This window comes from Pseudopodoces humilis, chromosome 30, assembly GCF_049639895.1.
Source record: "Pseudopodoces humilis isolate 2021_Gansu_Grassland_sample_001 chromosome 30, ASM4963989v1, whole genome shotgun sequence".
NCBI classification, from domain to species: domain Eukaryota; kingdom Metazoa; phylum Chordata; class Aves; order Passeriformes; family Paridae; genus Pseudopodoces; species Pseudopodoces humilis.
This window is the reverse complement of record NC_142229.1, coordinates 1,888,074-1,915,320: the sequence shown is the minus strand read 5'-3', so window position 1 is coordinate 1,915,320 and position 27,247 is coordinate 1,888,074. Positions and strand designations below refer to the sequence as shown.

Below are 27,247 nucleotides of genomic sequence, written 5' to 3'. Positions count from 1 at the left end.
CCGTGGGTGGGAAGGAAGGAGGGGTCACAGCTCCAAGGGGTGACACTTTGCTGGGAACAGGAGGTACATTGCACGTTCCCATGTGCCAACTTGGAGCCAGTGGCTCTGCTTCCCAAAAAACCCTCAACCATGATAAGGAGCTGAGTCAAGAGGGTGCCATGGGCCAGGAAAGGTGCTAAGGGCTCACACAGTGACTGGGAACAGCCAGGAGCCACTCGAGGGACTCTTGTGGCCCTTGACACTCTGGGAAAACAGGCAGCATTCAACCCCCCAACACCTGCCTGTGGGTTTTGGGGGTCTCAGGTATGCCCGGGGGGTCCCAGTTGCAGAAGGGGCTTGTGGATGGGCAAAACCAAGGCCCAGCAGTGTGCCCCTGTCACCTGAGGGGGACAGGTCAGAGCTGGGACCCCCTCACCCCAAAAAAATCCACACTGTGGGCACCTCTGCCAGCCCCAAACCACAAGCAGTGGTGTCCGAGCGGCCTCGGGACCCAGAATGAGGGTCAGGGACACTTCCCCACCCCATTCCCACCCCATCTCTGCGGATTACAGGAAATCTTGAATGTCCTGTTTGTTCCTTGCCACATCAAGCAGCTCCAGGTGCCCGAGCTGGCGAAGGGACATGAGCCAGGTCTCACCACGGCCAGATGCTCCACCCTGGAGGGTTTGCTTTGGCCCTGCCACCTCGCTCCTGGGCAGCAGAGAAGTCCCCAAGCCTGGGGACAAGGGTCCTTGACCCAGTGCCCTCGGAGCTCCTCGAGCAGCAGGTTCCCAGGGGGATCCAGCTGGGAGTGGGCGCTCAGCAAACACGGGTGGAGTGGGTCACATGCCAGAGCCCGACTGCACCCTGGGGCCACCAAACCTTCACAGGGGCCGCTCCTGTCCCCACCCCAGTGCCCCAGTATAAAATTCCCAGTCCCGGTGGCCAGGCTGGGCTGGGAATGGGAGGAGGCAGCAGCCATGGAGAGCAGCATGAAGCAGGTGATGCTTGAAGAGGAGGTGAGTCCCTGCCACACCGGGGTGTCCCTGCAGCCAGCGAGGCACAGGGCTTTGCCCAGTTTATCCCAGCGAGGCACCAGCGCCCGGGATGGGGGTTTGGGCCATGGGATGCTGCATTCCCAGTGTCTGGGGGCAGCGGGATGCCGGGGGGCAGCAGGATGAGACCCCCAACCCCTCCTGCATCCCCCAGCTCCCACCTCCACCCCTCTGACGGCATCTCCCCCCGCTTTCCCGCACCCCCAGGACTCGGGGAATGGCTGCTGCTTGCCCTGCGCCACGTGCTGCGCCAAATGCTGCACCAAATGCAGCTGGTGCTGCGCCAAATGCTGCTGCCTGCCCAAGTGCTGCCAGTGTCCCAAGTGTCCCAAGTGTCCCGGCTGTGCCGGCTGCACCAGCTGCTCCGGCTGCCTTAAGAAGTCCCTGTGCTTCGTCCCTCGGCTGCTCTGTTCCCTGCCCCGCAAGCTCCTGAGCTGCGGCTGCGGCCGCCTGCGCTGCCTGCTCATCGCGGTGGTCGTGGTGGTCCTGCTGGTGCTCATCATCGCCGGCGCCCTGCTGATGCGGCTGAGCATTGACCAGCGCCACGCCGACACCGTGAGTGAGGTCCCCCGGTGCCAGCAGAAGGACCCCCCCGATGCCCGGGGGAAGGGGCTGTCGGAGCCTCTGAGATCCCCCCTCGTCCTCTCCCAGGTCCTGCGGAGCGGGGTGTGGACTGGGACAGTCTGGGAAGAGGACGCGGCCACTTTCTACCTGGACAGCGGGGACGGGAACGCGGCCACTGTCGTCTATGATTACAGGAATGTGAGTGGGGGGTCTCTGGGGAACACGGGGAGGGGGAGATGAGATGGAGCTGACCAGGGTTTTGCTTCCAACAGCTGCTGGTGAGCTACAGACCCCGGCTGCACCGCGCCTGCTTCGTGACCCGCGTGGACAAGGACAACATCCCGGGGCTGGACACCGTGGTCGAGACCTTCCAGCGCCGGCAGGTGAGGACCCGGCTGGGGCAGGGGGCGCGTGGGGGGCTCAGGGTCCCCCGCGATGAGGAATGATGATGATGATGATGATGATGGTGATGGTGATGATGATGATGATTATGATGATGATGAAGAATGTCCCTGTCCAGGCTGAGGACAAGATCTCCATGCCCCTGGCTGACCGCTCCCTCCTGGGCACCACAGCGAGCATCCTCTGCAGCCTCCTCCCTGTTTACTGGGCTTAGAGCCCGCGGGGTGGGCAGGGGGGCTGCGGGACCCCCGCCCACCCGGCAGCACCCTCACAGCACCAGCTTTGCCTTGCAGCATCCCCAACAGCCTCGCTGGGAGCATCGGCGACTCCTCCGCGACCGCCCCCGCGCCGCCCACCCCGATTTTGGGGTGCGGGGGACTCGGAGGGGTCAGGGGGTCGGCGCTGGAGGGGCCGCAGGCGCGGGGCCGGGGGCGGGGCGGGGGTGTCTGCGCTGCGCGGGGGGACAGCTGGTTTGTCACTTAAGTCTTCTCAGCTTCGCCAAAACCCAAGTGCAAAAATGAGCTTAAAAAAACATGACATTTAAAGAAAACACAATTCTCCGTTCCAGTTCCTCGCTCCCGCCAGCTCCCGCCTTCCCCCTGCCTTAAAAATGCCTTGAGGGGCTCCGAGCTTGATTTTTGGGGGAATTTCTGTCGCAGCCACAGCCTGGGGGCTCACGGGAGAGCCTCCCCAGAGCGTGGCTGCCTGACCTGAGCTGCCCCGTCCTGCTGCCAGAGCCAGGCTGGCCTGAAAAATGGGTCTGTCCTCTGCCAGGCTGGAATAAAGGAGAAGGGCAGGAATCAGGTCTGGGAGCTATTCCTGGAGCCAGGCTGTGCCGAAAGCAGCCACGGCCACCAGCCGCTGCCCAAGGACAGGGATCATTAGCACTGGGATGATTTAGGACAGGGATGCTGTTGGGATCAGGAGTTATCAGGATCAGGCATTGCAAGAACTGGGAGTTATTAGGATTTTTGGGATGAAGGAGCTGCTGCTGGGTTCGGGCTTTATTAAGCTCAGGTGTTATTAGGAGCAGAATGCTGGTAGTATTAGGATCAGGAATTATTAGGATCAGGATGTTGGTGTTATTAGGGTCAGGGGGTGTTAGGACTAGGATACTGGTGTTACTGGGATCAGGTGTTACTGGGATCAGACTTTATTAGGCCTGAGATGCTGGCACTATATGGATCAGGAGTTACAAGGAGCAGGATTTTAGTAGGATCAGGCTTTATTAGGATGGGATTCTGGCATTATTAGGACCAGGAGTTATCGGGACCAGGACATTGGCCTGGAGCTGACAGGAGGAACATGGAGCAGCCCATCCAATCCCCCAGGAATGGGAGCCCACCAGTCCCACAGCGGCCTCATGCCAGCCCCAAAATGGGGACCACCAGCCCCCACACCTGGATCCAGCCCCTTTCCCCACTCCTGGCACCAGGGAAGCTGCTCCTGCCAGGAAATTGCAGCTGCAGCTGGCTGGGATGTGGGACATCCATCCAAGACCTCCTGCAGCTCTGGGGTGTCCACTCCCAAACCCTCCCTGACCCCCAGACCCCCTCAGCCTCCTCCTGAAGGCCAGAGCAGATGGGGGAGGCGACAGAAAGTTGGCAGAACCCCCAGGAACAATTCCAGTATCCCAATTTCCAGAGGTTTGCGGCACAGTGGGGACCTCGGGGGTCCTGGCAGGGGAAACCAGAGTAAAACCCCCAGTAGATGCTGGGATTGGGGGATCCCATCCCCGGGAAGGTGCTGGGAGAGGGGGATCCCACCCCTGGGAAGGGGAGGTGCTGGGATTGGGGGATCCCACCCCTGGGAAGGGGAGGTGCTGGGATTGGGGGATCCCACCCCCGGGAAGGGGAGGTGCTGGGATTGGGGGGGATCCCACCCCTGGGAAGGGGAGGTGCCACCCTCCAGCCACCCTGGCTGGTGCCACTGTGGCCACAGGGGACAATCCAGTGCCAGTCACTCACTGCACAGGGGTCGCCGAGGGGCCGCTGGTCCCAGTTCCGTGGGGGAAAAGATCCTGGGAACACCCTGGGCTGCTCTTTGCTGTGGAGGTTTTGGGGATGGAAGCCACAGAGAGCTGAAGATGGGATCCAGGAACGCTCCTGGCAGCTCCCAGTGTCCCCCAGCCTTACGGCTGTGCCAGTGCCAGGCCTCGGCATTGCCCACCTGCCGCTCCAGGATGCCCTGCGGGGTGGGCAGGCCGAGGTGGGAGCACTGGAATCCGTGTGCCCGTGCCGGGTGACATCCACCCAGGGCTCCTGGGATAAGGACATTCCCAAACTGATGCTCAGGCTGGGTGGGATGCTCAGCTCCTCTTCCAGGTTGGAATGCCGGTGGCCGGTGACCTCCAGGGCCACCAGCACGGTTGAGAGGGAGCCGGATCCCAGATCCTGGGAGCCGAGCCCGGCGTGGGAAAGCCGGGCTGGGAAAAGCCTCCTCGGAGAGCCTCGGCTCCCCAGAGCGCTCCGTGAGAAAGGGGCGATCTCAGGGTGGAAACCAATGGCTGGATCCTGAGATCATGGATTTACATCATCCAGGGACTCAGCCCGCAAACATCCTCCCAGGATGAAAACAAAAAGTATTCCAGAGCCTCGCTTGTTTGTTTTCTTGGGAGACCGGCTCGGGGCTGGAGTTGGTTCCAGAGGTTGCTCCCCAAATTCCCATCCCTGGGATGTGACGTGAGGGCCGGGGGCAGAGCGGGGACACGGAGTCAGCCCCGTTTTCCGGGGTTTATTTATCTGCTTTGAGGAGGAAAGTTTTGCTGGATGTGGGTTTTGCAATAAGGGAGAAGGAGGAAAACATCCTGGGATGATCCTGATGGGGGAGGAAAACAACGGCAGAGATAACGGGTGAAGGAGACTCCGTCATTCCTGGTGGGAACGAGCCAGGCCCTGGATGCAGGGGAGCCCCAAAAGTGAAGGGAAAGAGGATTTAGGGGAGGGAGCAGAGCCTGGATGCCGGTGTCACCCAGTGTGTCCCTGTGCAGCTCATCGGACACAGGGAACACTTAAAACACTTAAAATGTTAAAAAATGAAGTTACCACAATCTCTGGGAGTGCTGTGAGAGGATGGGGATGGGTTTGTAGGAGCGGCATGGGATGAGCCAGATCCTCTCAACCCCATTCCCACTGCAGCATTCCCAGGCTGGAACGTCCCAGGCAGGGACACTGCGAGGGGACGGGGCTGTGTCTGCGCCTTGGCATCCTCGGACACCCTCGGATCGCCCTGGGGGGCTCACCCTGCTCCCCACTGGGGGGCTGACCCAGCTCATCCCCATCCCGGGCTGCTCGCCCACCCTCCCCGAGGTGCTCATCCTGATCCTGGGGTGCTCGAACCACTTTTGGGGTGCTCATCCCACTCCTGGGGTGCTTGCTCAGCTTTTGGGGTGCTCATCCTGATCCTGGGGTGCTCATACCACTTTTGGGGTGCTCATCCCACTCCTGGGGTGCTGGTCCCACTTTTGGGGTGCTCATCCCGCTCCTGAGCCCCTTGCCCACCATTCCCAGGGTGTTTTTCCAGTTCCTGGGGTGCTCATTCGGTCCCTGGGGTGCAGGATAAGGGGTAAAGAACCAGGGATTCAGGATCGGGAGTCCCGGACCGGGGGATTTGGGGTTGGAAAACGCGGGGACTGCAGGAGCTGGGATGTGGGGTGGGAATTTGGGGAGCAAGAGCGGGACCCGGGGTAATGTGGGGGTGTGGGGTTGGTGCTGGGGACACGGGATGGCACCGAAGGGATGGATCGGTGCTGGAGGATGTGGAATTTTGTGTCCTGGGAGTATCCAGGGGGCCGGGATTGGTACCTGGGAATACCAGAAGGGACCGAGGGGTGGCAGGAACCGGGCTGGGGGCACCAGAGGGGAGCGGGTGGGGAACGAGGATCGGACTGGGAATACCGGGAGGGACCGGATGGGGCAGGAGAAATATCAGGGAGTGGGATCAGTTCTGGGTGGTGGGATTTGGACTGGGGAGAACGGAACGGGACCGGCGGAGAGCAGGATCGGTACCGGGGGATGTGTAGGGCAGTACCGGGGAGGGCAGGATCGGTACCGGGGGATGTGTGGGGCAGTACCGGGGAGGGCAGGATCGGTACCGGGGGATGTAGGGCAGTACCGGGGAGGGCAGGATCGGTACCGGGGGATGTGTGGGGCAGTACGGGGGAGGGCAGGATCGGTACCGGGGGATGTGTAGGGCAGTACCGGGGAGGGCAGGATCGGTACCGGGGGATGTGTGGGGCAGTACCGGGGAGGGCAGGATCGGTACCGGGGGATGTGTGGGGCAGTACCGGGGAGGGCAGGATCGGTACCGGGGAGAGCAGGATAGGTACCGGAGAACACGAGATGGGACAGGAGAGGCTCGGCAGGATCGGTATCGGGGGATGTGGGGCGGTACCAGAGAGGGCAGGATCGGTACCGAAGAGGGCAGGATCGGTACCGGGGGATGTGGGGCAGTACCGGAGAGGGCAGGATCGGTATCTGGGGATGTGGGACGGCACCGGAGAGGGCAGGATCGGTACCGGGGATATGGGACGGTACCGAAGAGAGCACGATCGGTACCGGGAAACACGAGACGGGACCCGGGGTGTGCAGGACGGGACGGGACGGGACAGCCCCGGCCCAGGGGGTGCAGGAGCGGCCCCGGGGGCGGCGGAGGGGCAGGAACGGGGGCTGCGGGCCAGGTCCCCGCCAGAGCCCGTCCCCGCCACCCCCCCGGCGCTGGCCCCGCTCCCAGCCCTGCGCCCGGGGCTGCAGGGGCCGAGCTCCGCGCTTGAACCCGCCCCCGCCAGATCTCATTTCCCTAAAAAAAAAAAAAAAAAAAAAAAAAAAAGAAAAGAAAAAAAAGGAGAGAGAGCGGGGAAAAAAAAAAAAAAAAAAGAGGGAGAGAGAGCGAGAGGGAAAAAAAAAAAAAAGCGAAGAAGGGAAGGAAAGAGGGAAGAGAGGGAAAAGAAACCTCGGCCGAAGCCATGGCCGGGCTGCGGAGCTGCGGGCTGCTCCTGTGCCTGCTCCTGGCCCGGGCCCTGCGCTTCCCGGACTATTCCTACGTGCTGGAGGAAGAGGAGGAGGACGAGGAGCCCCTGGACTACAAGGACCCCTGCAAAGCCGGTAGGAGCTCTGGGGGGATGCGCGGCGGACAAAGGGGAGCGCGGGGGGGCCGCGGGTGCGGGAAGGAGCGTGGCTGAGCCCCGCACACACTTCGGGACTCTGCACGGCCGAACTCGGCTCCGCCGCCCGGGGCCGGGGAGTCCTGGCCGCCCGGGATGGGGGGACGGGAGGAGCAGAGGCCGGTCCCGCTCCGGGATGCATCTGGTTGTACTTAGGGTGAGGAGCAGGGGGGGCTGGCCCGGAGCCCCCGCTTTCTGTCCCCGCTCTGGGCTGCACCGGCAGCTGTCAAAGGCGGCGGGGAGCCCCCAGCCCCCCATCCCAGACATCCCCCTCCATCCCATCCCACCACAGAGCCGGACCCATCCTGCACCCCCATCCCACCCCCCATCCCCGAACCCACACTCTGCACCCCGGGGCTTTCTCCCTCTCCCGCAGCCCGCGGCCAAAGCTCGTCCCAAAGCCGGGACACCCGCGCCGGGCTTGGGGTCCCTCTGAGCCGGGACAGCGGGTCCGGAGCTGCTCCCCAGTTTTGGAAGGGCTGGGAACAAACTGGGCTCTGCGTGGGGGGGAAATCCCTGTCTCCCAGCGCGAGCTAAAGCGGATGGAAGGATTTGGGGAGGGGGGAAACTGAGGCACGGGAGGGCCGTGCAGGGCTGAGCCCGGCGCGAGGGCCGGGGTCTGGCGGGGGATCACGTTTCTCTGTACTGGCATTGTCTGCGCTGCGAGGCGGCTGTTGATATAACTCTGTCTACACGAGGGCTTTTTTCTGGCCAAAAATCCTTCCCTTCCTGCCCTCCCGGGCTGAAACAGCAAGGCTTGCAAAACCGTCCGGGCAGAGCCGGCTGGAGCCTTCCCTCCTCTCCCGCTTCCTCCTCCTGAGCGGCGGAGACGAGGCTTCACCCGCATTAATGAGCGCTGTCCCCTCCTCGCCCCGCACCCCAAGACCCCCCGCACCTCCCGGGGCCGGCTGTTGCCCCCTTTCCCATTCCCGTCCTGCCTTTATGGGATCCTGATGGGATTTAATGACCGGAGCTCTTCCTGCGGAGCCGGGGGGGATGGGGGGGGGGGGGGGATCAGGCCGTGCCACTCCGGGGATTCACCCTCGTTTGGCTCCACAGGACCGAGATTATGAAATTCAGTTTTCTGGGAAGCCGGAACCCCCTGGAATCCTCCTGACCTTCCCCGTGGCTTCCCCCTGACCCCCCGCTTTCCCCCCGGCATCCCATGCGAGGGTTTGGTTCAGTTTTGGGGTGTTGAACCCCCCCTCCCAAGCTCTGGGCAGTGCAAGAAACAGCCATGCGCCGAAATTTTGCCACCGCCGTGGCTCCGGGAAGGGAAAGCCCTGGGAGAGGGATTTGTGCTCCTCATGCCAGAGGTATCCTGAGGCCAGCGGCTGCCCGCGGCTCGCCGGCCACCCCGGTGATGCCACCCGGTGCCAGCGGAAGGGGAAGAGCCTCCCGTGCAGCCGCGTCGCTTCCAAGGATGCCAAAACGGGAGAGCGCTGAATCCAGGCCTTGGAGCAGCCCCCGGGGAGGAAGGAATCGGCCCCGGTTTTCCTTCACCCTTCACACAGCCAGGTCTCGGTGGCCGGAGCAGCCGCCGGGTCAGATCCGGGTCGGATCTCCGGTTGGGAAAGGCGGCTGGAATCGCTCCCAACACCCCCAGCTGTGCTGGGACAGCGGCCCCAGAGCTCGCTCTGCCTCATCCCGGCCGAGCCGGGGGGGTCGCCGAGCAAATCACCCACTGTGATGGGGGCTGGGACCCCTTGGGTGCCCCCAGCACCCGGAGCAGTGGGGTGGAACCCATCTTGCACCCCGGGTTAACTCCACATCCACATTTTGGGGTGCTTGGCTAAACTGGGGGGCTGAAACCCCCCATTCCATCCCCCTGCTCCATGGGGAGAGGCACACGGGGGTGCAGAGCCCCTGAGGATTCACACAGCCCCCCCAAAGTGGGTGTTTGGGTGGGATCTTCTCTCCCAAACTCCCCTGGGGAGCTCAGCATCACCTGCACAGCAGAACCACGGGACACACGGATGGGGCTGGAGGTCTGAGCCCCCTTTCCTGGGCGTAGAAGCTTCCCAGCAGTGCCTGGAGTTCTCCAGCCGCCGGGATTTCACCTAGATTACACTTTCCAGGCGTAGCCAGCCCAGGCTACTGGTTGCAGTCACACTTGTCAAGCTGCCCAAAAATATTTTCCAGCCGTTATATGTCACTTATTCATGCAGGGTAAAAAATCCACCCGCGGAGCCGGGGCCGGCGGGAGGCCTGCGGTTCAGGGCTCGGCAAACCTTGGAAATCTCAGGCCGATCCCGGGATTTGCTTTATCTTTGTGTAATCACCCGTTCGGAGCGGCGGCATCCTCCGGCGGGGCCCGGGGTGCCACGGCGAGGCCGGGGGGGCTCGTTCCTCGCTGCCCTCCCTTCCCCGGCTCCTGGGAAAAGCCTCGGCTGCTGATTCACGTCGTGCCCAGGGGGGAGACGGCGCTTCCTGAGACTTTATCCGCCGCCGAGCCGGGGCTGGGAAACACATGGCTGGGAGGGACGGGGCGGCCCCGGGGAGACCCGGGGAGGACAAAGCGGCCGGGGGGGGATGCGGGGAGAGGACGGAGAATGGCTCGCCGTGGGGTTTCCCCAAATTTTTTTTCCCGGGGAAGGATATTTTCCGGGCAACAACGCGTCCTCCTGCTTGCCTGTGGCTTTGCTGAGGATTCTTGGAGGTCTCTGGAGAGAAAACGCTGCATCCCGCAGAGCCCTGGGAAGCCGAGGTCCAGCTCGTCACCTGGCCCAGGGCCGCAGGAGGTCACTGCGGGTGGAATTTGCGTGGCAAACCGCGCTCCACGCAGGGGGGAAGACAGTGGGAGCATCCCGAGCCGTAGGAGGGTTCATCAGGGAGCTGGGAAGGGGTTAAGGTGTGCCAGGAGGGGGGATGTTTGCAGCCAGGGCCCTGGGGAGGACGCCCAGAGCTCGGGGAGCCCTTGTGAGCCGGTGTCCTTTGGCAGAGCCGGAGACAGGGACAGGAGAGCCTGGGATGCCCCACGAGTGTGGAATTGGGTGTCAGGACCCATCCTCATCTCCATTCCCTGTTCCCTCTGCCTCCAGGCTCCTCTCCAAAGTGACAACAACCCCCCCCCCGATATCTCCTTGGCAGTGCAGTTCCCAAATATTTTCCTTTCCAGCAGCTCTCCCTTTCACAGGGACGTCTTTTCCTCGGTGACCTGGCTTTGGAGAGCGGATGCAGGGAGACCTCGCTCCCTGCACACGGCTCCTTCAATCCCGGGGCTCTGGCACACCTCAGGTTTGGCATCCTCCACGCCGAGCCCTGGAGGAGGCTTTTCCTCCTTTTGCTGTCACGGAAGAGGAGCAGAAGGAAAACTCTCCCCTGGAGTGATCCAACCATCCCTCCTACTCCCAACCTGCCCCCGGATGGACGCTTCCTGCCCCTGGAATTTGTTCACTGCCCGGGATGTTTATTAGAGGCTCCACGGTGCTTATTTCATGGCCTGGAGCAGGAAAGGGCTCGGAGCCTGAACGCCAATGCCCAGGGCTGGGGAGGGAATTCGGCTCTGGGTGCTCAGGGAAGCGTTGGCGGAGAGGATGTGCCTTGCGCCAGCGGGAATTCGGGATTGGAATTATCCCTCCACCTTGGATGCCGTGCTTTAGCCTCTCTGTCTTCCCCAGCTGCCCCAGTGCCAGGTGTTGGAGCAGCCCTGGGCCTCCCAAAAACACCAGCTGGGATAAGGATGCTCCAGCTGGGAAGCAGGAGGTGGGGGATGGCGGTGACCGAGATCGCAGTGCTGGCTCTTGGGGGGGTGCCCCGTGCTGCTGACTGGCTCAATCCCCCCGTGCCTCAGTTTCCCCACTGGCTGCACGGGGGCCGTGATCTGGCCTGGCTCCCAGCCTGGCCTCCGAGGTTTGAATTCCAGCTTTGTGCCCGCTGTGCTGCTCGGAAGGTGCTCTGGGAAAGCAAATATTCCTCGCCCCGGCCTTTACAGGCTGGCTGCTCCCTCTCTCCTGCCGCCGGCGAGGGGCACCGGGAGAGGGGCAGCGCCGGTGCCGGGGGACAGGAGAGGGGCTCCGGGGGTCTCCCAGGGCCACTGCGGGGACTCGGCTGCTCCCACCCACCCCTAAAATCCCGGGATGCTCCGCATCCTTCCACCTGCCCCACGCCGAGCTCTGTGGGCAGGGCAGACCCCCGGGGCCGGAGGGACCCCCCAGTGCAGAGGGGTCCCCTCTGGTCGTGCCGCGGCCCCGGCGTGTTTTGCAGTGCAGCTGGGCCGGCGTGCGGGGGCGAGGGGCGGTGCGAGGAGCATTCCTCACATATTTAAGGGCTCTGAGAGCCAGTGGGATGCTGCTCCTGTGGCTCCGCAGCTTCACAGCCCGGCTGAGGCCCGGCTACACCTATTTTAAATCTCGCTTTCATCCCGGTCCCGACTAGGAGCAGTTCAATCCTTGCTTCCTTGCACATCCCAAACCCTGCCTGCACCGGGAGTGATGCTCGGGACTCCCAAGAGGACTCGGAATGACGGGGATGGAGCTGCTGAGCCGCTGAGGGAATGCGGGGCTGGGCGGCTGCTTCCCATCCTGCGCGGTACCGCTTGAGAGCTCCTGGGACCCCCGCAGGGATTAAAATCCCTCCTGCTCAGGGCATTTCCAGCACTTGTGGGACCTCAAAAGGGTGAGGGTCTCTCCCTTTGGTGGGATCTTCACAGGGCTGAGGGTCCCCCCTGCCCAGTGTCCTTCAAGGGCTGCCGAGACCCACAGGAGGTTGAGGATCCTTCCCAGCTGAGGGTCCCTCCAGCCCTGCACCATGCTCGGAGCCTCCTCTGCCCCAGACTGACCTGGAATCTGATCCCGTCCTGTTTATCTGCAGCCGGCTCTGCCAAGGCTTCCCCACGGCTCTGTTTGCTTTTCCCGGCTCACCAGAACATCGCGTTCACGCCCCTTCCCACCGCTCGTTTTATTGTGCTTTCCCTGCAACACCGTTCCCAACCTTGGTGGGGCCCGAGGTCAGGCTCATCCCAAAATCCCAGCGACGCCGGAGAGCTCAGGCCGTGGCTGCCCCCTGCTCACCTTGCCCGGGGGGTGAGGGATGCTGAGCTCCTGCATCCCGGGCAGGGAGGACAGGGACCCTACAGGGGATCCACAGAGCCATCAGCGGCCAGGAGGAGCCTGTAGGATCGGGATGGGGGTGTTGAGGGGTTTGGCCCGGGTCCGAATGAAAAACCTTGTTTGTCTAAAACTTCAGCCCCGGCGTTACGTCACCGTTCCAAGAAGCCGAAAGAAAACACTGCACAAAAAGTCAAACAACAGAGGAGGGCTGAGCTATCTCCCGGCTGCGGGGGGGGAGGGAAGAGCTCCGTGGGAGCAGCTCCCAAAGGGCTGGTTGTGTTCTGGGAGGTGGGAGGGATGTGCAGGGATGGAACTGAGATGATTCCCCTCTCCCCTTCTTCACTCTCGGCTGCTCCGTGCCCCACGCCTGGCCTTGGAGCTGGCGTCCCTCTGGCACCGCATCCGCCCCTCTGGCACCGCATCCTCCCCTCTGGCACCGCATCCTCCCCTCTGGCACCGCATCCTCCCCTCTGGCACCGCATCCTCCCCTCTGGCACCGCATCCGCCCCTCTGGCACCAGCACGGCTCGGACCTTGCCCCCAGCGCCTCTGTGGCTGAGCAGGGGGCAGCCCCTGAAGCACAGCCCGCGGTCTCCCGGGCTCAGGGACACCATGACACCTCCGGGGGTGTCTGGGGACCCGTGTCCCGTGCTTTGGGGTCTCTTGGGCACCGTGCCCTGGCGGGGTGAGGGGATGTGCTGCAGGTGCTGCGGGTGTGACCCCTCGGGGGTTGTGTCCCCCTGCTCCAACCTGCCCTGGGACTGGGACCTTTCCTGACAAGAGACCCCAAAGTTTGCAGAGGGTCCCCCTCACTTTCAGGAAGCGCCCCTCACTTTCAGGAGGTGCCCTTCACTTTCAGGGGGTCCCCTCACTTGCAGGGGGTCCCCTCCACCTCTCTCACATGAACAGGGAAGGAACAAGTGGCAGCAGCGTGGCAGTGAAGCCCCTGGGGGAGTTTAACAGTGTTTGGGGGCTTCTGGTGAGCAGAGGCCCCCCCTGCCCCCACAAACTACCCCACATGTCACCTCTGCTGCACAGGGAGTGAGTGGGAGGAGGACGTGACCGGAGCCTGAACCAACCTGGAAGTTTCTCAATCCGACAATCTGGGCTTGGCCCCGACGTGTCCGTGCAGGGATCGCTGCCGGGGCCCCCCCATGGCCCCGCTGACCCCTCCGGGAGCCCCCACCCACCGTCCCCCGTGGGCTGCGGGCTTCTGGGGGAGCCTAGCTGCCTGAAACCTCCAGGAAAAGCAGCCCCCCATCCCCGGGCTGGCCTGCCCGGCTCTCTCACGTCTCACAAATCCCTCACATATGGTTTCTATATCACTTGGCTCCACCGGCTCTTGCTCGGCTGTAAGCGAGCTTACTTTCCCTTGTCTTTCCATGCAGCTCTTGGCACGGGATGCTGGTCCTTCTCCCCTGCCCTGGTCCTCCCCCGCGCTGCCCGTTCGGACACGTCTCTCCCGGCCCCGGGGAGGGTGTGGGGAGGCCGGGGCCGTTCCTGCCTCTGCTCTGCCCTCAAATTGCAGCCTGGCCGTGCCAGCCGCGGGTCGCTGCCAGGGGAGGTGCCGGCCCCGGCTTGTTTGCTCTTCCCTCGGCGCTGCCACAGGTCTGCTCTCCATCCCGGAGCTTCCCCCGATGGGATTCACCCACCGGTCAGTGCTGGGGACAGCCCCAAAACGTGGCTCTTTCACCCCAAAGCACTCCACACCACTGCTGGAGCGAGGTTTGGGCTAGGCGCCATGGAATGGGATGGGATCCAGTCTGCTCCTCTGATCCCATGGCTGTTCCTCCCACCCCGTGCCGGCTTTCTGGACCTCTCAGGGTTATCCTAATTGTCCCGCCTCGCCTTCATAATTAGTGGCTCTTTTGGGATCCATTCGCTAAGTGCTTGGAGCGCGACCTTGGCTCCACTCGCCCTCATCCCCTGAGCTGCTCCGGCCACCCCGTTCCCGACCACTGCCCTTCCCAAGAGATGGAGAGTCCAGGGGGTTCCAGGCACCCTCTGCTCTCCCCAGCTCCCCCCAAAACTGGTGAGGAACCCCGCTCCCACTCCACCCCACTGCGGCCACCTCCGGAGCCGCGGCCTGACCTCGGCCAGCCCCGGCGTTTCCTCGGGAGCAGCCGCGTCCCCGGGGCTCGGGGCCGGCCAAGCCGCGCGTGTCCCGCGGCCCTGAGTCACGGAGAGGCCGTGGAACGGAAGACAGAGAGGAGGAGGAAGGGTTCTGTGCCGGGTTATGTCCCCGGTGCTGGAGGGGGGGTCCTGGCCCCGGCAGACGGCCGGCTCCGTTCCTGCGGGCGCTGGGCGCAGCGGGAGCTTCCCGGCCCATATGGCTCCGCTCCGAGCTGGGAGATGACTCAGAGGTCGCGGCTTGGAGCATCCTGGGGCTGTCGGAGCTCGCTCCGGGCTGGGCGGCAGGAGCCGGGCAGGAAGGGGGTCCTAAAAAAAAAAAAAAATTGGGGGGTAAAAAAGGCAGTTTTGCAACACAAATAATAATAGAAAGCTTAAAAAGTGATGGATGGATTTTATGCGATCCAGATGTGAGACCAGGGCTGGCTCCAGCTGCTGGGGAGTGGGGGGAGCCCTGCCAGCACCACGTTCAGTTGAAGGAGAGAGAGAAGAGGAGGAGGATGAGGAAGGGTTTGCCTTCATCTTCCGTGCTTGCCAGGTGTGGAGGGGCTGGGGAGAGTCACCCTACGGGGTTTGGGATCCACAAAGGAGGGTTCACACCTTCTCTTCCCTTCCCAGCCGCCTTCCTGGGTGACATCGCCCTGGACGAGGAGGACCTGCAGCTCTTCCAGGTGGACCGGGTGGTGGACCTGGCACGTCACACCATCACCCGCCTGCCCTCCAACTCCTCAGGTACCGCTGTGCCCCCGCTGGCCCTGCCCGCCTGCATTCCCGGGGGACGCCCCTGCTGACCCCCCATCCCCACAGGCAGCAACGCCACCAGCAGCCCCTGGCCGGGACACGCTCAGCGCAGCCGGGGCCGGCAGCGGGCCCGGAGCCGCCGCGCAGCCACGTCCCGGCCGGAGCGAGTGTGGCCGGATGGGGTCATCCCCTACGTTATCAGCGGCAACTTCAGCGGTGAGTGACAGCCAGCCGAGGGGTGTCCGGCCCCGCCGTGCCTCAGTTTCCCCGCCGGGCTGACCCCCCCGCCGCCCCTCCGCAGGCAGCCAGCGAGCCATCTTCCGGCAGGCGATGCGGCACTGGGAGAAGCACACTTGTGTCACCTTCCTGGAGCGCAATGACGAGGACAGCTACATCGTGTTCACCTACCGCCCCTGCGGGTACATGCAGGGCTGCTCCACCGCTTGTCCCGGGCTTTTGGGGCTCGGTTTTGTGGGGGGACGTGTCCGTTTGGGGTCCAGGAGGTGCCGGAGCTCGGCTCTCGCTGCCGGGGGATGAGGTCGGTGGCGCGGCATCGGCCCGGGCTTGCAGCGGGGCTGACGCCAAGGGAAACAGGGGTTTGGACGAGCTCAGCGTCTTCACGCGTCAGGGCACGGCCCTGGCCAAGCACATGGTGGTTAGGAGAAGGATTTCCCCTGGAATGGGAGCCCCTGCGTGGGCGCAAACCCCGAGGCCGGGTCCAGAGCACGCGGCTGGAGCGGCTCAGCTGCAGGGCAGGGGCAAGGATGGCTCCTGGGAGCGGGACTGGCACCCACGGGAGCAGGACCACGGGATTTGGGGCCGGTGCAGCCGTGCCACGCCGTGCTGTGCCATCCCATGCCAGCAGCTGAGCTCTCCCAGTTTCCAGGCAGAGCTAAGGCTCAAGTTCCTCACCTGGGCAGGATGTTTGAAGTTCCTGCATCCAGGATGATTCCCACGTGCTTTGTGGAACCCCCACCCTGATTCTCCTGGCTGGGGAACACTAGGATGTCCACGGCACCCCCCAGAGAGCCGGGAATCACCTGGTTCATCCCCTCCAGGTGCTGTTCCTACGTGGGGCGCCGAGGAGGGGGACCCCAGGCCATCTCCATTGGTAAAAACTGCGACAAATTCGGCATCGTGGTGCACGAGCTGGGCCACGTCATCGGCTTCTGGCACGAGCACACGCGCCCCGACCGGGATGACCACGTCTCCATCATCCGGGAGAACATCCAGCCAGGTGGGGATGAGCTTCCCTCCTCTTCCTCCTTTTCCTCCTCTTCCTCCTTTTCCTCCTCTTCCTCCTCTTCCTCCTCTTCCTCCTCCTCCTCCTTCTCCTCTTCCTTCTCCTCCTCCTCTTCATCCCCGCGGTGGGGTGCTGCTGAAGTTGAGCTTTCCCTGGCAGTGTCCAAATCCTGTCCTCCACAGGGCAGGAATACAACTTCCTGAAGATGGAGCCAGAGGAGGTGGAGTCACTGGGGGAGACCTATGACTTTGACAGCATCATGCACTATGCCAGGAACACCTTCTCCAGGTACAGCCCGGGGTGTCCCCTTGTGTCCCCTCACACCCTGGGAACAGTGGTGCAGTGTCCCAAACCCTGGGGACGATTTCCAGCTGTGCACAGGGTAAATTCCCTCGGAAAGGGCTCCCCTGGGTGTGTAGGGCGGGATGAAACCCCTCAGCATCCCTTCCCGGAGCAGGGAATTGCTGTCCCCGCGGTCACCTCCACTGGGGACACGTCCCCGCTGACTCACCGGCCTGCAGGCTTTAATTAGCCGGGCTGCTTTTAATTAGCCAGGCTGTTTTTAGCATCCTTCCCCCGGTGGCAGCGGCACCACAAGGCCGGTTATTCCCACCCGGCTCATCCCTTTCCTGCCCCAGGGGCATCTTCCTGGACACCATCCTGCCCAAATACGACGTGAACGGTGTCCGTCCCGCCATCGGCCAGAGGACACGGCTCAGCAAAGGAGACATCGCCCAGGCCCGCAAGCTCTACCGCTGCCCAGGTAGTGTCACTGCCCCAAGCACCCCCGGGGCTGTATTTCCCAGGAAACACTCAGTTTCTCCCCAAATCTTGGCAAAAGCAGCGTCATCCTAGGTGGATTCCCTGTTTCCAGGGGTTTTGGGGTCCTTCATGCTGTGGGATTCACTAAAGAGCATTCAGGGTGCCTTCCTCCATCCACGGAATTTTGGGGGTCATGAGAAGAATCTGTGTGAGGGTGTCCTCTGCTGTCCTCTCTTCCCACTCCTCCGAGAAAAGAGCATCCCCCCCAGAGCGTTATCCCAAAAAATCCTCTCTGGAGCATCTTCTAGGAGCAGCCCTCAAAAGAGCATTCACCAAAAGCATTCCCAAAAATAACCCCCAAAGAAATCCCCAAAGGGCATCCTCCAAAAACATTCCCCAAAAATCATCCCCCAAAGAAATCCCCCAAAGAGCACCATCCAAGAACATGCCCCAAGAGCATTCCCCCAAAAAAATCCCCCAAAGAGCATCCTTCAAAGAGCATCTCCGAAAAAACATCTTCCAAGAAAAAATCCTTCAAAGAGCATCTCCCCAGAGGATTCCTACAAAAGAATCCTTCGTAAGAAGAGCATCCCCCCAGAGGATCTTCCAAGAGCATCCCCCTGACAAATCCTCCAAAGACCATTCCCCAGGAGCACCCTGCGAGAGCAGAGCATCCCCTGACCCCAAAACACCCTTGGAGAGCGAAGCCTCCTCGGAGCATCCTCCAAGAGCTTCCTCTGCACTCGGAGAGGTTTGGATGAGGTGGGACGGGACATTCCACCAGATCCCGCTGGGGCTGGAGCGGATCGTGACCAGATGTTGTCACCTGGAAGGGCTCTGGGACGGTGGTGGTGGCATTGTCCCAGGCACGGGGTGGCTGGCACGAGTCCCCCGACAGTGGGCACGTGCTCTGGGGCTGCGCTGGCAACATCTGCAAGGAGTTTGGCTCCTGCACACTCCTGCTTAATTCCAGAAACTAATTAGCAGCCTGGAAGAGGGACGCCTTTGTGAGGGGCCCCACGGCAGTGCCGCCTTCAGGGGAGCAGGAAAAGTGATTAGTTTGGAGCAAGGAAAAGCAAAAAAAAATAAAGAAAGGAGAAGCCCCCACACCACCCCAAAAAAGCCTCTCTGGATCACAACTTTCCCTTTTTTGTTTCCACTCTAAAGCAAGGAGGGGAAAAAAGGCAGCGAGCCCAGATTTCAAACGGCCTTTTTTGCACCGTTTCACCTTTCATCTCGTGCCCCCCTGCTCCGAGCGGGAGGGTGGGGAGGGGGGCGGCCGCCTTGGCCCCCCGACAGCGGCAGCGGAGCTCCGTGTGCCGCGGCCACGGCGTCATGTGGCTTCCAGATGGCAGCGCTGGGCCAGCTCCAGCCGAGGCTGCCGAAACCTGCCCGGAGCTCGGGCGGCGAGCCGGGCCCCGCGGCGCGGCACGGCACGGGGGGCCGGCAGCGCTCCTGCCCCCCGGCCACGGTGTTGGAGGGGTGCCACGGAGCCGGGAGCCGCTCCAGGGAGCATTGGGAATAGCGGTGATGCGGTATTTTTTTTTTTTTTTGGTCCTCAGGGCTGGGAATTTGGATGGGAAAAAGAAATCAAGGCTTGGCGGGGTGAAGGTAGAGATGCCCTTCCCGCTGCTTGGGGTTTCCCTGAGGGGTCTGAACCCCGCTTTTCTTCCTTCGTAGCCTGTGGGGAAACGCTCCAGGACAGCCAGGGCAACTTCTCCTCCCCGGAATTCCCCAATGGATACTCTGCCCACATGCACTGCGTCTGGAGGATCTCCGTCACTCCCGGAGAGAAGGTACTGACTGCTGGGCCGAAGGCTCCCACCCCCTCCCAGCCCTCCTCTCCCTCCTCCCAGCCTTGTTTTGGGGTGTCCCGAATCCCAGCATCCCGTTATGGGGTGGGATCCTCCGGGCAGAGCGGGTCTGGGTTCCACCAGGTTCCCCCTGGCTCCCGGCAGATGGGGTGTGGGGAGAGCTCACCCCACGCTCTTCCTGCTCCTCTCAACCTTAGATCATCCTGAATTTCACCACTCTGGACCTGTACCGAAGCCGGCTGTGCTGGTACGACTACGTGGAGGTGAGAGACGGGTTCTGGAGAAAGGCCACGCTGCGAGGTAACAACCCGGGGCCTCCTGCCCGCTCCTCCTGCCCGCCGGGGCCGGCAGCGGGGCCGGGGGATTCCCTCCGCCTCTCTCCCTTCCTGCCTGATATTCCAAAGTCCTGGGGAGGAGGGAAATACACCCCAGAGGGGTTATTGGGGTGAATGGAGCTCCCAGTTTGGCCCACACCAGTGAAACCAGTCTGGATGATCCAGCTGGCTGGCACATCTCTCCCCAGGGAGTGCCAGGGTCCCGCTCCCACCTCGAGGAGCTGGATGTTCCCCAGGGAGATTCCAGCGTCCTCGTCCCATCCCTGTGATGTTCCCCAAGAGATGCCAGTGTCCCGGTCCCACCCCGAGGAGCTGGATGTTCCCCAGGGAGATTCCAGGATCCCAGGCCCATCCCCATGAACTGGATGTTCCCCAAATCCCAGCTGGGCCTGGAATCAGCAGTTTAAGTGAAACAGCCAGAAAAGCCGGAGGGGACGGGGCGGGGGACAATCAGGAAGAAGTGGGCTTTGGCTCTAGGCTGGAAAGGGGCATCGGGGGGCACCAGGAGGAGGTGGCCGTGAGGAAGAGGAGGTGGTGAGGAGGAAGAGGAGGTGGTGAGGAGGAAGAGGAGGTGGTGGTGAGAAAGAGATGGCAGTGAGGAAGAAGAGAAGGTGGTGAGCAGGGAGAGGAGGTGGCTGTGAGGAAGAGGAGGTGGTGAGGAGGAAGAGGATGCAGTGGTGAGGAGGAAGAGCTGGTGAGGAGGAAGATGAGGTGGCAGTGATGGAGAGGTGGTGATGGTGAGGAAGAGGAGGTGGCAGTGAGGAAGAAGAGGTGATGGTGAGGAGGAAGAGGTGGTGGTGAGGAACAGGAGGGGGTGGTGAGGAAGAAAAGGTGGTGAGCAGGGAGAGGAGGGGTTGGTGAGGAAGAGGAGGTGGCAGTGAGGAAGAGGAGGGGGTGGTAAGGAGGAAGAGGTGGCAATGAGGAAGAGGAGGGGGTGGTGAGGAAGAGGAGGGGGTGGTGAGGAAGAAGAGATGGTGGTGAGGAAGAGGAGGGTTCCAGCATGGCAGCCCAGCACGCCTTCCTCCCCAGGCAGGTTCTGTGGGAACAAGCTGCCCGAGCCCATCATCTCCACCGACAGCCGCCTCTGGGTGGAGTTTCGGAGCAGCAGCAACTGGGTGGGCAAAGGTTTCTTCGCCGTCTACGAAGGTAGGGGGGAGCAGTGGGGCCCAGGGGTTGGCAGGAGGCCTGGGGGGGCTCAGGCTGCTGCTCCTCCTTTCCAGCCATCTGCGGGGGGGACATGAAGAAGGACAACGGCCACATCCAGTCCCCAAATTACCCCGATGATTATCGGCCCAGCAAGGTGTGCGTCTGGAAAATCACTGTGTCCGAGGGCTACCACGTGGGATTGACCTTCCAGTCCTTCGAGGTGGGTCCGTGTCCCCCCGAGGATGGGGAGGGGTCATCTCCTCATCCCAGGGCTCCCTCAAGATGGGCTTGGGGCTGCTGCATCCCTCGGCACGGCCTCCGTGCCTCAGTTTCCCCACACAACAGGGGCAGAAAGGGTTTGGGGGTGCCGGGACAAAGCCGCCCCTGTTCTACCACCCCCCACCAGATCGAGCGTCACGACAGCTGCGCCTACGACTACCTGGAGATCCGGGATGGGAGCAGCGACTCGAGCAGCCTCATCGGCCGCTACTGCGGCTATGACAAACCTGACGACATCAAGAGCACCTCCAACAAACTCTGGATGAAATTTGTCTCCGATGGCTCCATCAACAAGGCCGGCTTTGCCGTCAACTTCTTCAAAGGTTTGGTGGCTGCTCTGGGGGGTGCTGGGGGTGGTCGCAGCCCCCTGGCCGCTCACCCCCCTTGCCCTGCCCAGAGATGGACGAGTGCTCCCGGCCCAACAACGGCGGCTGCGAGCAGCGCTGCGTCAACACCCTGGGCAGCTACAAGTGTGCCTGCGACCCTGGCTACGAGCTGGCATCCGACAAGCGCCGCTGCGAGGGTGAGTGTCCCCTGAGACCTCCCAAACCACCCCCCCAGTGCCCCTTGTGGTGTCCCCAGCCCTGTGGAGGTGACTGGGTGGTCCCGCCCTGCAGCTGCCTGCGGAGGTTTCCTCACCAAGCTCAACGGCTCCATCACCAGCCCGGGCTGGCCCAAGGAGTACCCCCCGAACAAGAACTGCATCTGGCAGCTGGTGGCCCCCACCCAGTACCGCATCTCCCTCCAGTTCGACTTCTTCGAGACCGAGGGCAACGATGTGAGTCGAGGGGAGCAGCCCCTCTCTGCCGCTGGTGGCCCCCGGGGTGGCACCGCCGCATCCCCAGCCCCGTGTCACCCCCCAGGTGTGCAAATACGACTTTGTGGAGGTGCGCAGCGGGCTCACAGCCGACTCCAAGCTGCACGGGAAGTTCTGCGGAGCCGAGAAGCCCGACGTCATCACCTCCCAGTACAACAACATGAGGATCGAGTTCAAGTCCGACAACACCGTCTCCAAAAAGGGCTTCAAAGCCCATTTCTTCTCAGGTAGAGCTGCCCGCTCCCAGAATGGGCGTCCCCTGCCCTCCCTCACCCAGCCCACCCCCCCGCGCCCCCAAACCGCTGCTAACGCTCCCCTTGCCCACACCGGGGGTGCAGCCCCCGGTCCCAAAACCCTGCAGCCACAGGCAGTCCATCTGGCAGCACATTTTGGGAGGTTTTCTCCTCCTTTGGGGGACAATTGGCTCCTACTTCAGAGGTGGGGTTGCTCTCAGGGGGTCCTCAAATGGCCAGGGGATCCAGCTGGGCACAGGGATGTGCTAGGGCGCGGGTGCTGCACCCCTCGGGTGGCATTCCCAGGGTGGGGGGACGGTGACACCCCGCTCTGCTGCTGCTGCTTCCCGCTCTGCTGCACGGCACCGGCTCCCTCCGCTTCCCGGGCAGGGCGCTCCGCATTCCGGCGTCAGCATCCAGCCACGCCTGAGCTCCTCGGAGCGATCCCTCCTCCCAAAAAACCATCACCCGCCTCTCCCTGTCTGCCCCACGGTCCGCTCTCCTCTCCCGGGCCACCCCACCAGGACACGGTGTCACCTTCGGACGGGTCTCGTGGGTAGGGATGGGGACACGGAGCGAAATGCTGGAGGCAGCCGGGGCTGGACCCTGGGCTGGGGGCTGCCACGGGACCCTCGCTGTGGCACAGTGCCCCGGACACCACCCCGGCTGTGAGAGACTCGCAGTGCCTCCCGGACCCCACCGTGAGCCTCCCGCTGCGTTTTGGCTCCGTCGAGGACATTTTTGAGGGGCAGCGAGGCTTCAGGAGCAGCGGGACCGGCGTTCCCCGGAGCCCCCCGGGATTTCCCGGAGCGGCAGAGCCCCGCGGGGCCGAGGTTCGAGTGTCTTTACTTTATTTGTTTAATTAAAACCAAGGCGAGTAGGGCGGCCCAGGGGGCCCAGCCGTCGTGAGCCGGCACCCTCCACAAAGTGATTCCTCGGGGAAGCCCGGCGGCCGAGCGGGACCACGGGGCAGCCGGGTGAGTCTCCCCCCGAAGCGCTTCGGGCTCCTTCCCTCTCCCCTTTTCCCTCTTTTCCCTCATCCCACTGGGATGTGCGGTGACCGTAGACCACCGAACGCTCTCCTCCACGTTTCCCTGCTCAGGTCTCGGGCTTTCCCGGCAGCAGGACCACCCTGGAGGACTTGGCCACAGCGGGGTCCCTCCTCTGGTGCCCCCAGGGTTGCTCCCTGGGCAAAAACCTCTCCCGTGCGGCCCCTTTTTGGCCGCGGAGGGTCCCCGTGCTCCGGACGGGCCCCGTCCCTCGGTGCCGCGGGCAGCCTGGAAGTCTGGGCGCCCGTTTATCCCCGGTGAAGACGTGACCCCTTCCTCCTCCTCCTCCTCCTCTTCCTTCTCCTCCTCCTCCTCCTCCTCGCGGGCCGGGGCTCCGTCGGCTCGCGCGTAAGGATGTGCATTCCGCCCGGGAATCCGCCACCGTGTCGGCATCCAGGTAGGTCCCCCCGGCTCTCCGCCGAGCCCCGCCCGGCGCTGGGGGGTCCGCAGCGGGGGGAGAGGCTCTGCCGGGGGCTGCGGGGCGGTGAGCAGCCCGGAGCCGTCGGATGCCCGCGGGGGAGAACGGTGAGCGCACGGCGATGCCGGGTGGCGGCGAGCAAGCTGGTTGGAATAAAGGATTGCTAAAGACACCGACCCGGTGGGCTTCTTTCCGCTGCCAACTCTCTCCTGCTCTTGTCTCGCCCGCCCAGGCTCCCTCCGTCCCGCCAGCTCCCCCCGCGGTGCTGGAGCTGCTCTGAGCACAGAAGCCCCTTCCCATCCCCAAACGGGCCTTTCCGCCTCGCTTCCTCCTCCCTCACACCGAGGAGACGTCAGGTTACAGCCTCCGCTTGAGAGGCGGCCGCGGGGCCGGGGGGCCGGGGCAGGACCCCCCTGGCCGCTGGCTCCTGGAGGGATCCCGGCTCCTCTCCGGCATCGCTGTGAGCTCGGAGCGGGACGCTGGGGGGACTGGTGCCCGCTTGCTCCTGGCTTCCCCCCGCCGCGGCCCACCCCCCAAAACACCGCCCCGTGGGCAGGGGGAGCGATGGGACGTGGAGGGGTCTTTGTGGGGGGATGCTCGGGGAGGGGCTGGCGAGCCCCGACCCCGGCGGTAGGGAGCTCGGGCAGGTGGTGGGAGGTAAGTCCGGCCAGCTCGGGGTGATCCCAAATCCCTTCACTGCCATTCCTAGGCTGAACACCCCTAGGAACCCACCCAAAGCACATCCTCATCCTTCCGGACCCAGCCCGGTGCCCCCTCCTCCTCCTCCTCCTCTTCTTCCCCGCAGAAGCTCTCACCCCGGCCGCAGAGGGGCTCCCGGGGGTCCCCTCGCTGCTGCTTCCTCGGCTGCCCCTCCGCATGCCCCCGCCGCCCCCGCCGCCCCCCGCCCCCCCATCGCTCCCCCCCTTCTCTCCCTCTCTCTTTGCAGAGAAGAAGCAGCAGCTGCAGCCCCCGAAATCTCGCCCGCCCGGCCTGAAGTTCCGCATGCAGAAGCGGCCGCGGGGCCCCTCCTGAGCCTCTCCATCCTCTCCGTCTTTCTCAGGAACGCCGCGGCCCCGGAGCCGTGCCGGGAGCACGGTGGGACCAAGCCGAGCCGTGCTGCCGGCCCCGGCAGCCTTTTGCTTGACAGAACTGGTTGTTGACCTTATTTTATTTTTTTTTTTAACTTTTTTTTTTTTTTAACTTTTTTTTTTTTTCTTTTGGTTCTAAGCACCCCACCCCCTTGGTTTTGTCCTTGAGCAGCTGACCTTGTGGGGTTTGTTTTTGGTTTTTTTTCCTTCCCCCTCAATTTTTACCGTGTCTGTGACATTTCCTATCGATGAGTAAAGAGGGACTCCCGCGTCCTGGTCTTTCTTGTGCATCCTTGGTTGTCACTGTGTGTTTTTCTGCCTCCCCCGTCCGTCCCGGCAGCAGGTAATGGTGGCACCCATGGGTGAGCCCACGGGAGAGGAGGAGCCGTCCCGTCCCCCCGCGGGGGCTGGAGCTGGAAGCGGGATGCTGGAGCTGCTTGCTGCTGGCCGGGGGCGCTTGCTTGGCTGGAGGGCAGCGGGGCTGGGGGCCAGGGGCCACGTTGGGTTGGAAATGCACCATTCCAGGCTTTCCCAGCCCGCTCAGCCATCCTTCTGCTCTCTCCCAGACAAGGATGAGTGCTCCAAGAACAACGGGGGCTGCCAGCACGAGTGCCTCAACTCCTTCGGCAGCTACGAGTGCCAGTGCCGCAGCGGCTTCGTGCTGCACGACAACAAACATGACTGCAAGGAAGGTGGGTCCATCCCACCCCCCATTCCCATGGGAGCCCCCCATCCATGCTGCCCTGACCCTCCTCGCTGTCCTGGCAGCTGGCTGTGACCACAAGGTGACATCGGTCTCGGGGACCATCACCAGCCCCAACTGGCCCGATAAATACCCCAGTAAGAAGGAGTGCACCTGGGCCATCAGCACCACACCGGGACACCGCATCAAGCTGGTAGGGGTTGGGGGGTGGGTGGCACTGGGGTGTCAACCCCTCTGCCGAGCCTCCACCTCACCCAGAACCTCCACAGACCTTCTCGGAGCTGGATGTGGAGGCGCAGCAGGAATGTACCTATGACCACCTGGAGATCTTCGATGGGAAGGACGCCAAGGCCCCGGCACTCGGCCGCTTCTGTGGGGCCAAGGAACCCGAGCCCATCATCTCCTCGGGTAACAAGATGTTCCTCAAGTTTGTGTCTGATAACTCCATCCAGAAGAAGGGATTTGAGGCCACCCACAGCACAGGTACCTCTGTGGGGCTGGGAAATGGGGTTATGGGGTGGGGAGACAGCGTGAGTGCCCCTAAACATGGGTTATGGGGTGGGGAGAACAGCGTGGGTGCCCCTAAACCCACATTATGGGGTGGGGGGCAGCGTGGGTGCCCCTAAACCTGCATTATGGGGTGGGGGGACAGCGTGGGTGCCCCTAAACCTGCATTATGGGGTGGGGGGACAGCGTGGGTGCCCCTAAACCCCAGCTTCTCTTGCAGTGTGTGGGGGCCAGGTGCGTGCTGAGGTGAAGACCAAGGACTTGTATTCCCACGCACAATTTGGGGACAACAACTACCCGGGGGGCTCGGACTGTGAGTGGGTGATCATGGCCGAGGAGGGCTTTGGTGTGGAGCTCATCTTCCAGACCTTCGAGATCGAGGAGGAGGCCGACTGCGGATACGACTACATGGAGCTCTTTGACGGCTACGACGGGACGGCCCCGCGCCTCGGCCGCTTCTGCGGCTCCGGGGTGAGCTTGGGGCGGAGGGGGACGTGGGCTGGGTTGGGGTGGTGGGTGAGGAGTGAGGGTGCAGGGTGATGATGAGGCCAGAGCAGCGCAGAGAAATCCCCACGGGAATTTGGTCGGGTGCGATGATTCCCACCCTCCACGCTGCAAATATTCCCACCTGCAATGCGGACTCACCCTGGGGATGCTCGTGGATCTGAGCACCCCCTGCCTCACCCCCGCAGCCCCCCGAGGAGGTCTACTCGGCAGGAGACTCGGTGATGATCCGCTTCCACTCGGACGACACCATCAACAAGAAGGGTTTCCACCTTCGCTACACCAGCACCAAGTTCCAGGACACGCTGCACACGAGGAAATGAGAGCCGGGGGTCCCGGCCCCTCCGCGGGCAGGGGAGGAGGAGGAGCAGAAAGAGGAGGAGGAGGAGGGCAGGGAGGATGGTGGGGAGGGCTGCCCCGCACAGACTGCACGGAGGAGGAGCACACAGCCAACCTCAGCACTCAAGACACGCTCGCACGGGGCCCCGGGGCTCGGGCGCCCACGGCACGGGGGCACAGGGGAGGGGTCCCCGCTGGCAGCAGCCCACCCCGGTGCTGGGGGGGCCGAGCAGGACCCGCTGCCCTCCCCTGCCCCGGCCAAAGCTCTGAATGTACAAACCAGTAACCGGGAAGAGCCCAACACACACAAGGTGCTGTCTCTCTCTTGTACCCATGAAATAAATACCCTTGTACTTGGAGCGGGGGCAGCCCCGGCCTCTTTGCTTCCAGCCCAGCAAAACAGCTTCCAAAATGGGGCTGGTCTGGGGGGAAAAGCACCCAGGACCTTGCACAAACCCCCATCCTAAGGGAAGACCCCATCTTTGGGGTTCTGACAGAGCAGAGCCAGGAACTCCAACGAAGGAGCAGCCAGACCATCTCCCGGGGACAGTGGGTGGTGGCCTCGGAGCCCTCTGCCCCCCCAGGACTCTGCAGGTGGGTTCTCTCCCCACACCTTTATTTTGAGGTGTCTCTGAGCCAGAAGAGCACCCGCTGTGGGGTGGGTGGGTGCCACGTGCTGCACCCACCGCGTGCTCCAGCGCGTCCCCGCGCCGGCGGTGGCAGATGGCGGGTGGGCTGTGACACGGCCCCCGCGCCCACCGCGTGCTCCCGCGTGCCTCGACCCCTCCTGCATCCCGTGCTCGCTGCTGCTGCCGTCGGGAGGCTCCTCTTCCCTGTTTGTGCCAGGCCTGGGATGCTCCGCAGGGGCTGTGCCTGGACAGAACTGGGATGAGCACGGGGGGTTTTTGTCCAGAAGGGTTTTCAGTCT

At 63.3% G+C, this 27,247-nt stretch overlaps 2 protein-coding genes and 1 long non-coding RNA gene across 3 annotated transcripts; all 3 read left to right on the top strand.

The window, feature by feature from the left end:
- Positions 1 to 901: 901 nt before the first annotated feature.
- LOC102107628 (surfactant protein C) lies at positions 902 to 2,555 on the top strand. The gene is made up of 5 exons (XM_005530825.3): positions 902 to 998; positions 1,242 to 1,589; positions 1,686 to 1,796; positions 1,871 to 1,981; positions 2,119 to 2,555. The coding sequence occupies exons 1-5, from the start codon at positions 960 to 962 to the stop codon at positions 2,212 to 2,214; spliced, it is 705 nt and encodes a 234-aa protein (XP_005530882.3). The 5' UTR covers positions 902 to 959; the 3' UTR covers positions 2,215 to 2,555.
- Positions 2,556 to 6,845: 4,290 nt separating this feature from the next.
- On the top strand, positions 6,846 to 26,678 carry BMP1 (bone morphogenetic protein 1). The gene is made up of 20 exons (XM_005530863.3): positions 6,846 to 7,102; positions 14,960 to 15,073; positions 15,149 to 15,298; positions 15,384 to 15,501; positions 16,141 to 16,319; positions 16,508 to 16,613; positions 16,964 to 17,088; positions 18,768 to 18,883; positions 19,099 to 19,201; positions 20,266 to 20,382; positions 20,457 to 20,602; positions 20,789 to 20,984; positions 21,059 to 21,184; positions 21,279 to 21,439; positions 21,525 to 21,705; positions 24,833 to 24,958; positions 25,035 to 25,162; positions 25,239 to 25,452; positions 25,697 to 25,947; positions 26,169 to 26,678. The coding sequence occupies exons 1-20, from the start codon at positions 6,964 to 6,966 to the stop codon at positions 26,301 to 26,303; spliced, it is 2,931 nt and encodes a 976-aa protein (XP_005530920.2). The 5' UTR covers positions 6,846 to 6,963; the 3' UTR covers positions 26,304 to 26,678.
- On the top strand, positions 21,713 to 23,967 carry LOC148182419 (uncharacterized). The gene is made up of 3 exons (XR_015774737.1): positions 21,713 to 22,688; positions 22,814 to 23,157; positions 23,411 to 23,967. It is a non-coding gene; the product is annotated as an uncharacterized LOC148182419 (long non-coding RNA).
- Positions 26,679 to 27,247: the final 569 nt, after the last annotated feature.

Bases quoted from the DNA above. Each gene is read 5' to 3' on its own strand.
- LOC102107628 (XM_005530825.3), top strand. From the start codon at position 960: ATGGAGAGCAGCATGAAGCAGGTGATGCTTGAAGAGGAG. The intron at 999-1,241 runs GTGAGTCCCTGC...CCGCACCCCCAG, and splicing joins AGGTGATGCTTGAAGAGGAG to GACTCGGGGAATGGCTGCTG. The intron at 1,982-2,118 runs GTGAGGACCCGG...GTCCCTGTCCAG, and splicing joins AGACCTTCCAGCGCCGGCAG to GCTGAGGACAAGATCTCCAT.
- BMP1 (XM_005530863.3), top strand. From the start codon at position 6,964: ATGGCCGGGCTGCGGAGCTGCGGGCTGCTCCTGTGCCTGCTCCTGGCC. The intron at 7,103-14,959 runs GTAGGAGCTCTG...TTCCCTTCCCAG, and splicing joins CAAGGACCCCTGCAAAGCCG to CCGCCTTCCTGGGTGACATC. The intron at 18,884-19,098 runs GTACTGACTGCT...TCTCAACCTTAG, and splicing joins CCGTCACTCCCGGAGAGAAG to ATCATCCTGAATTTCACCAC.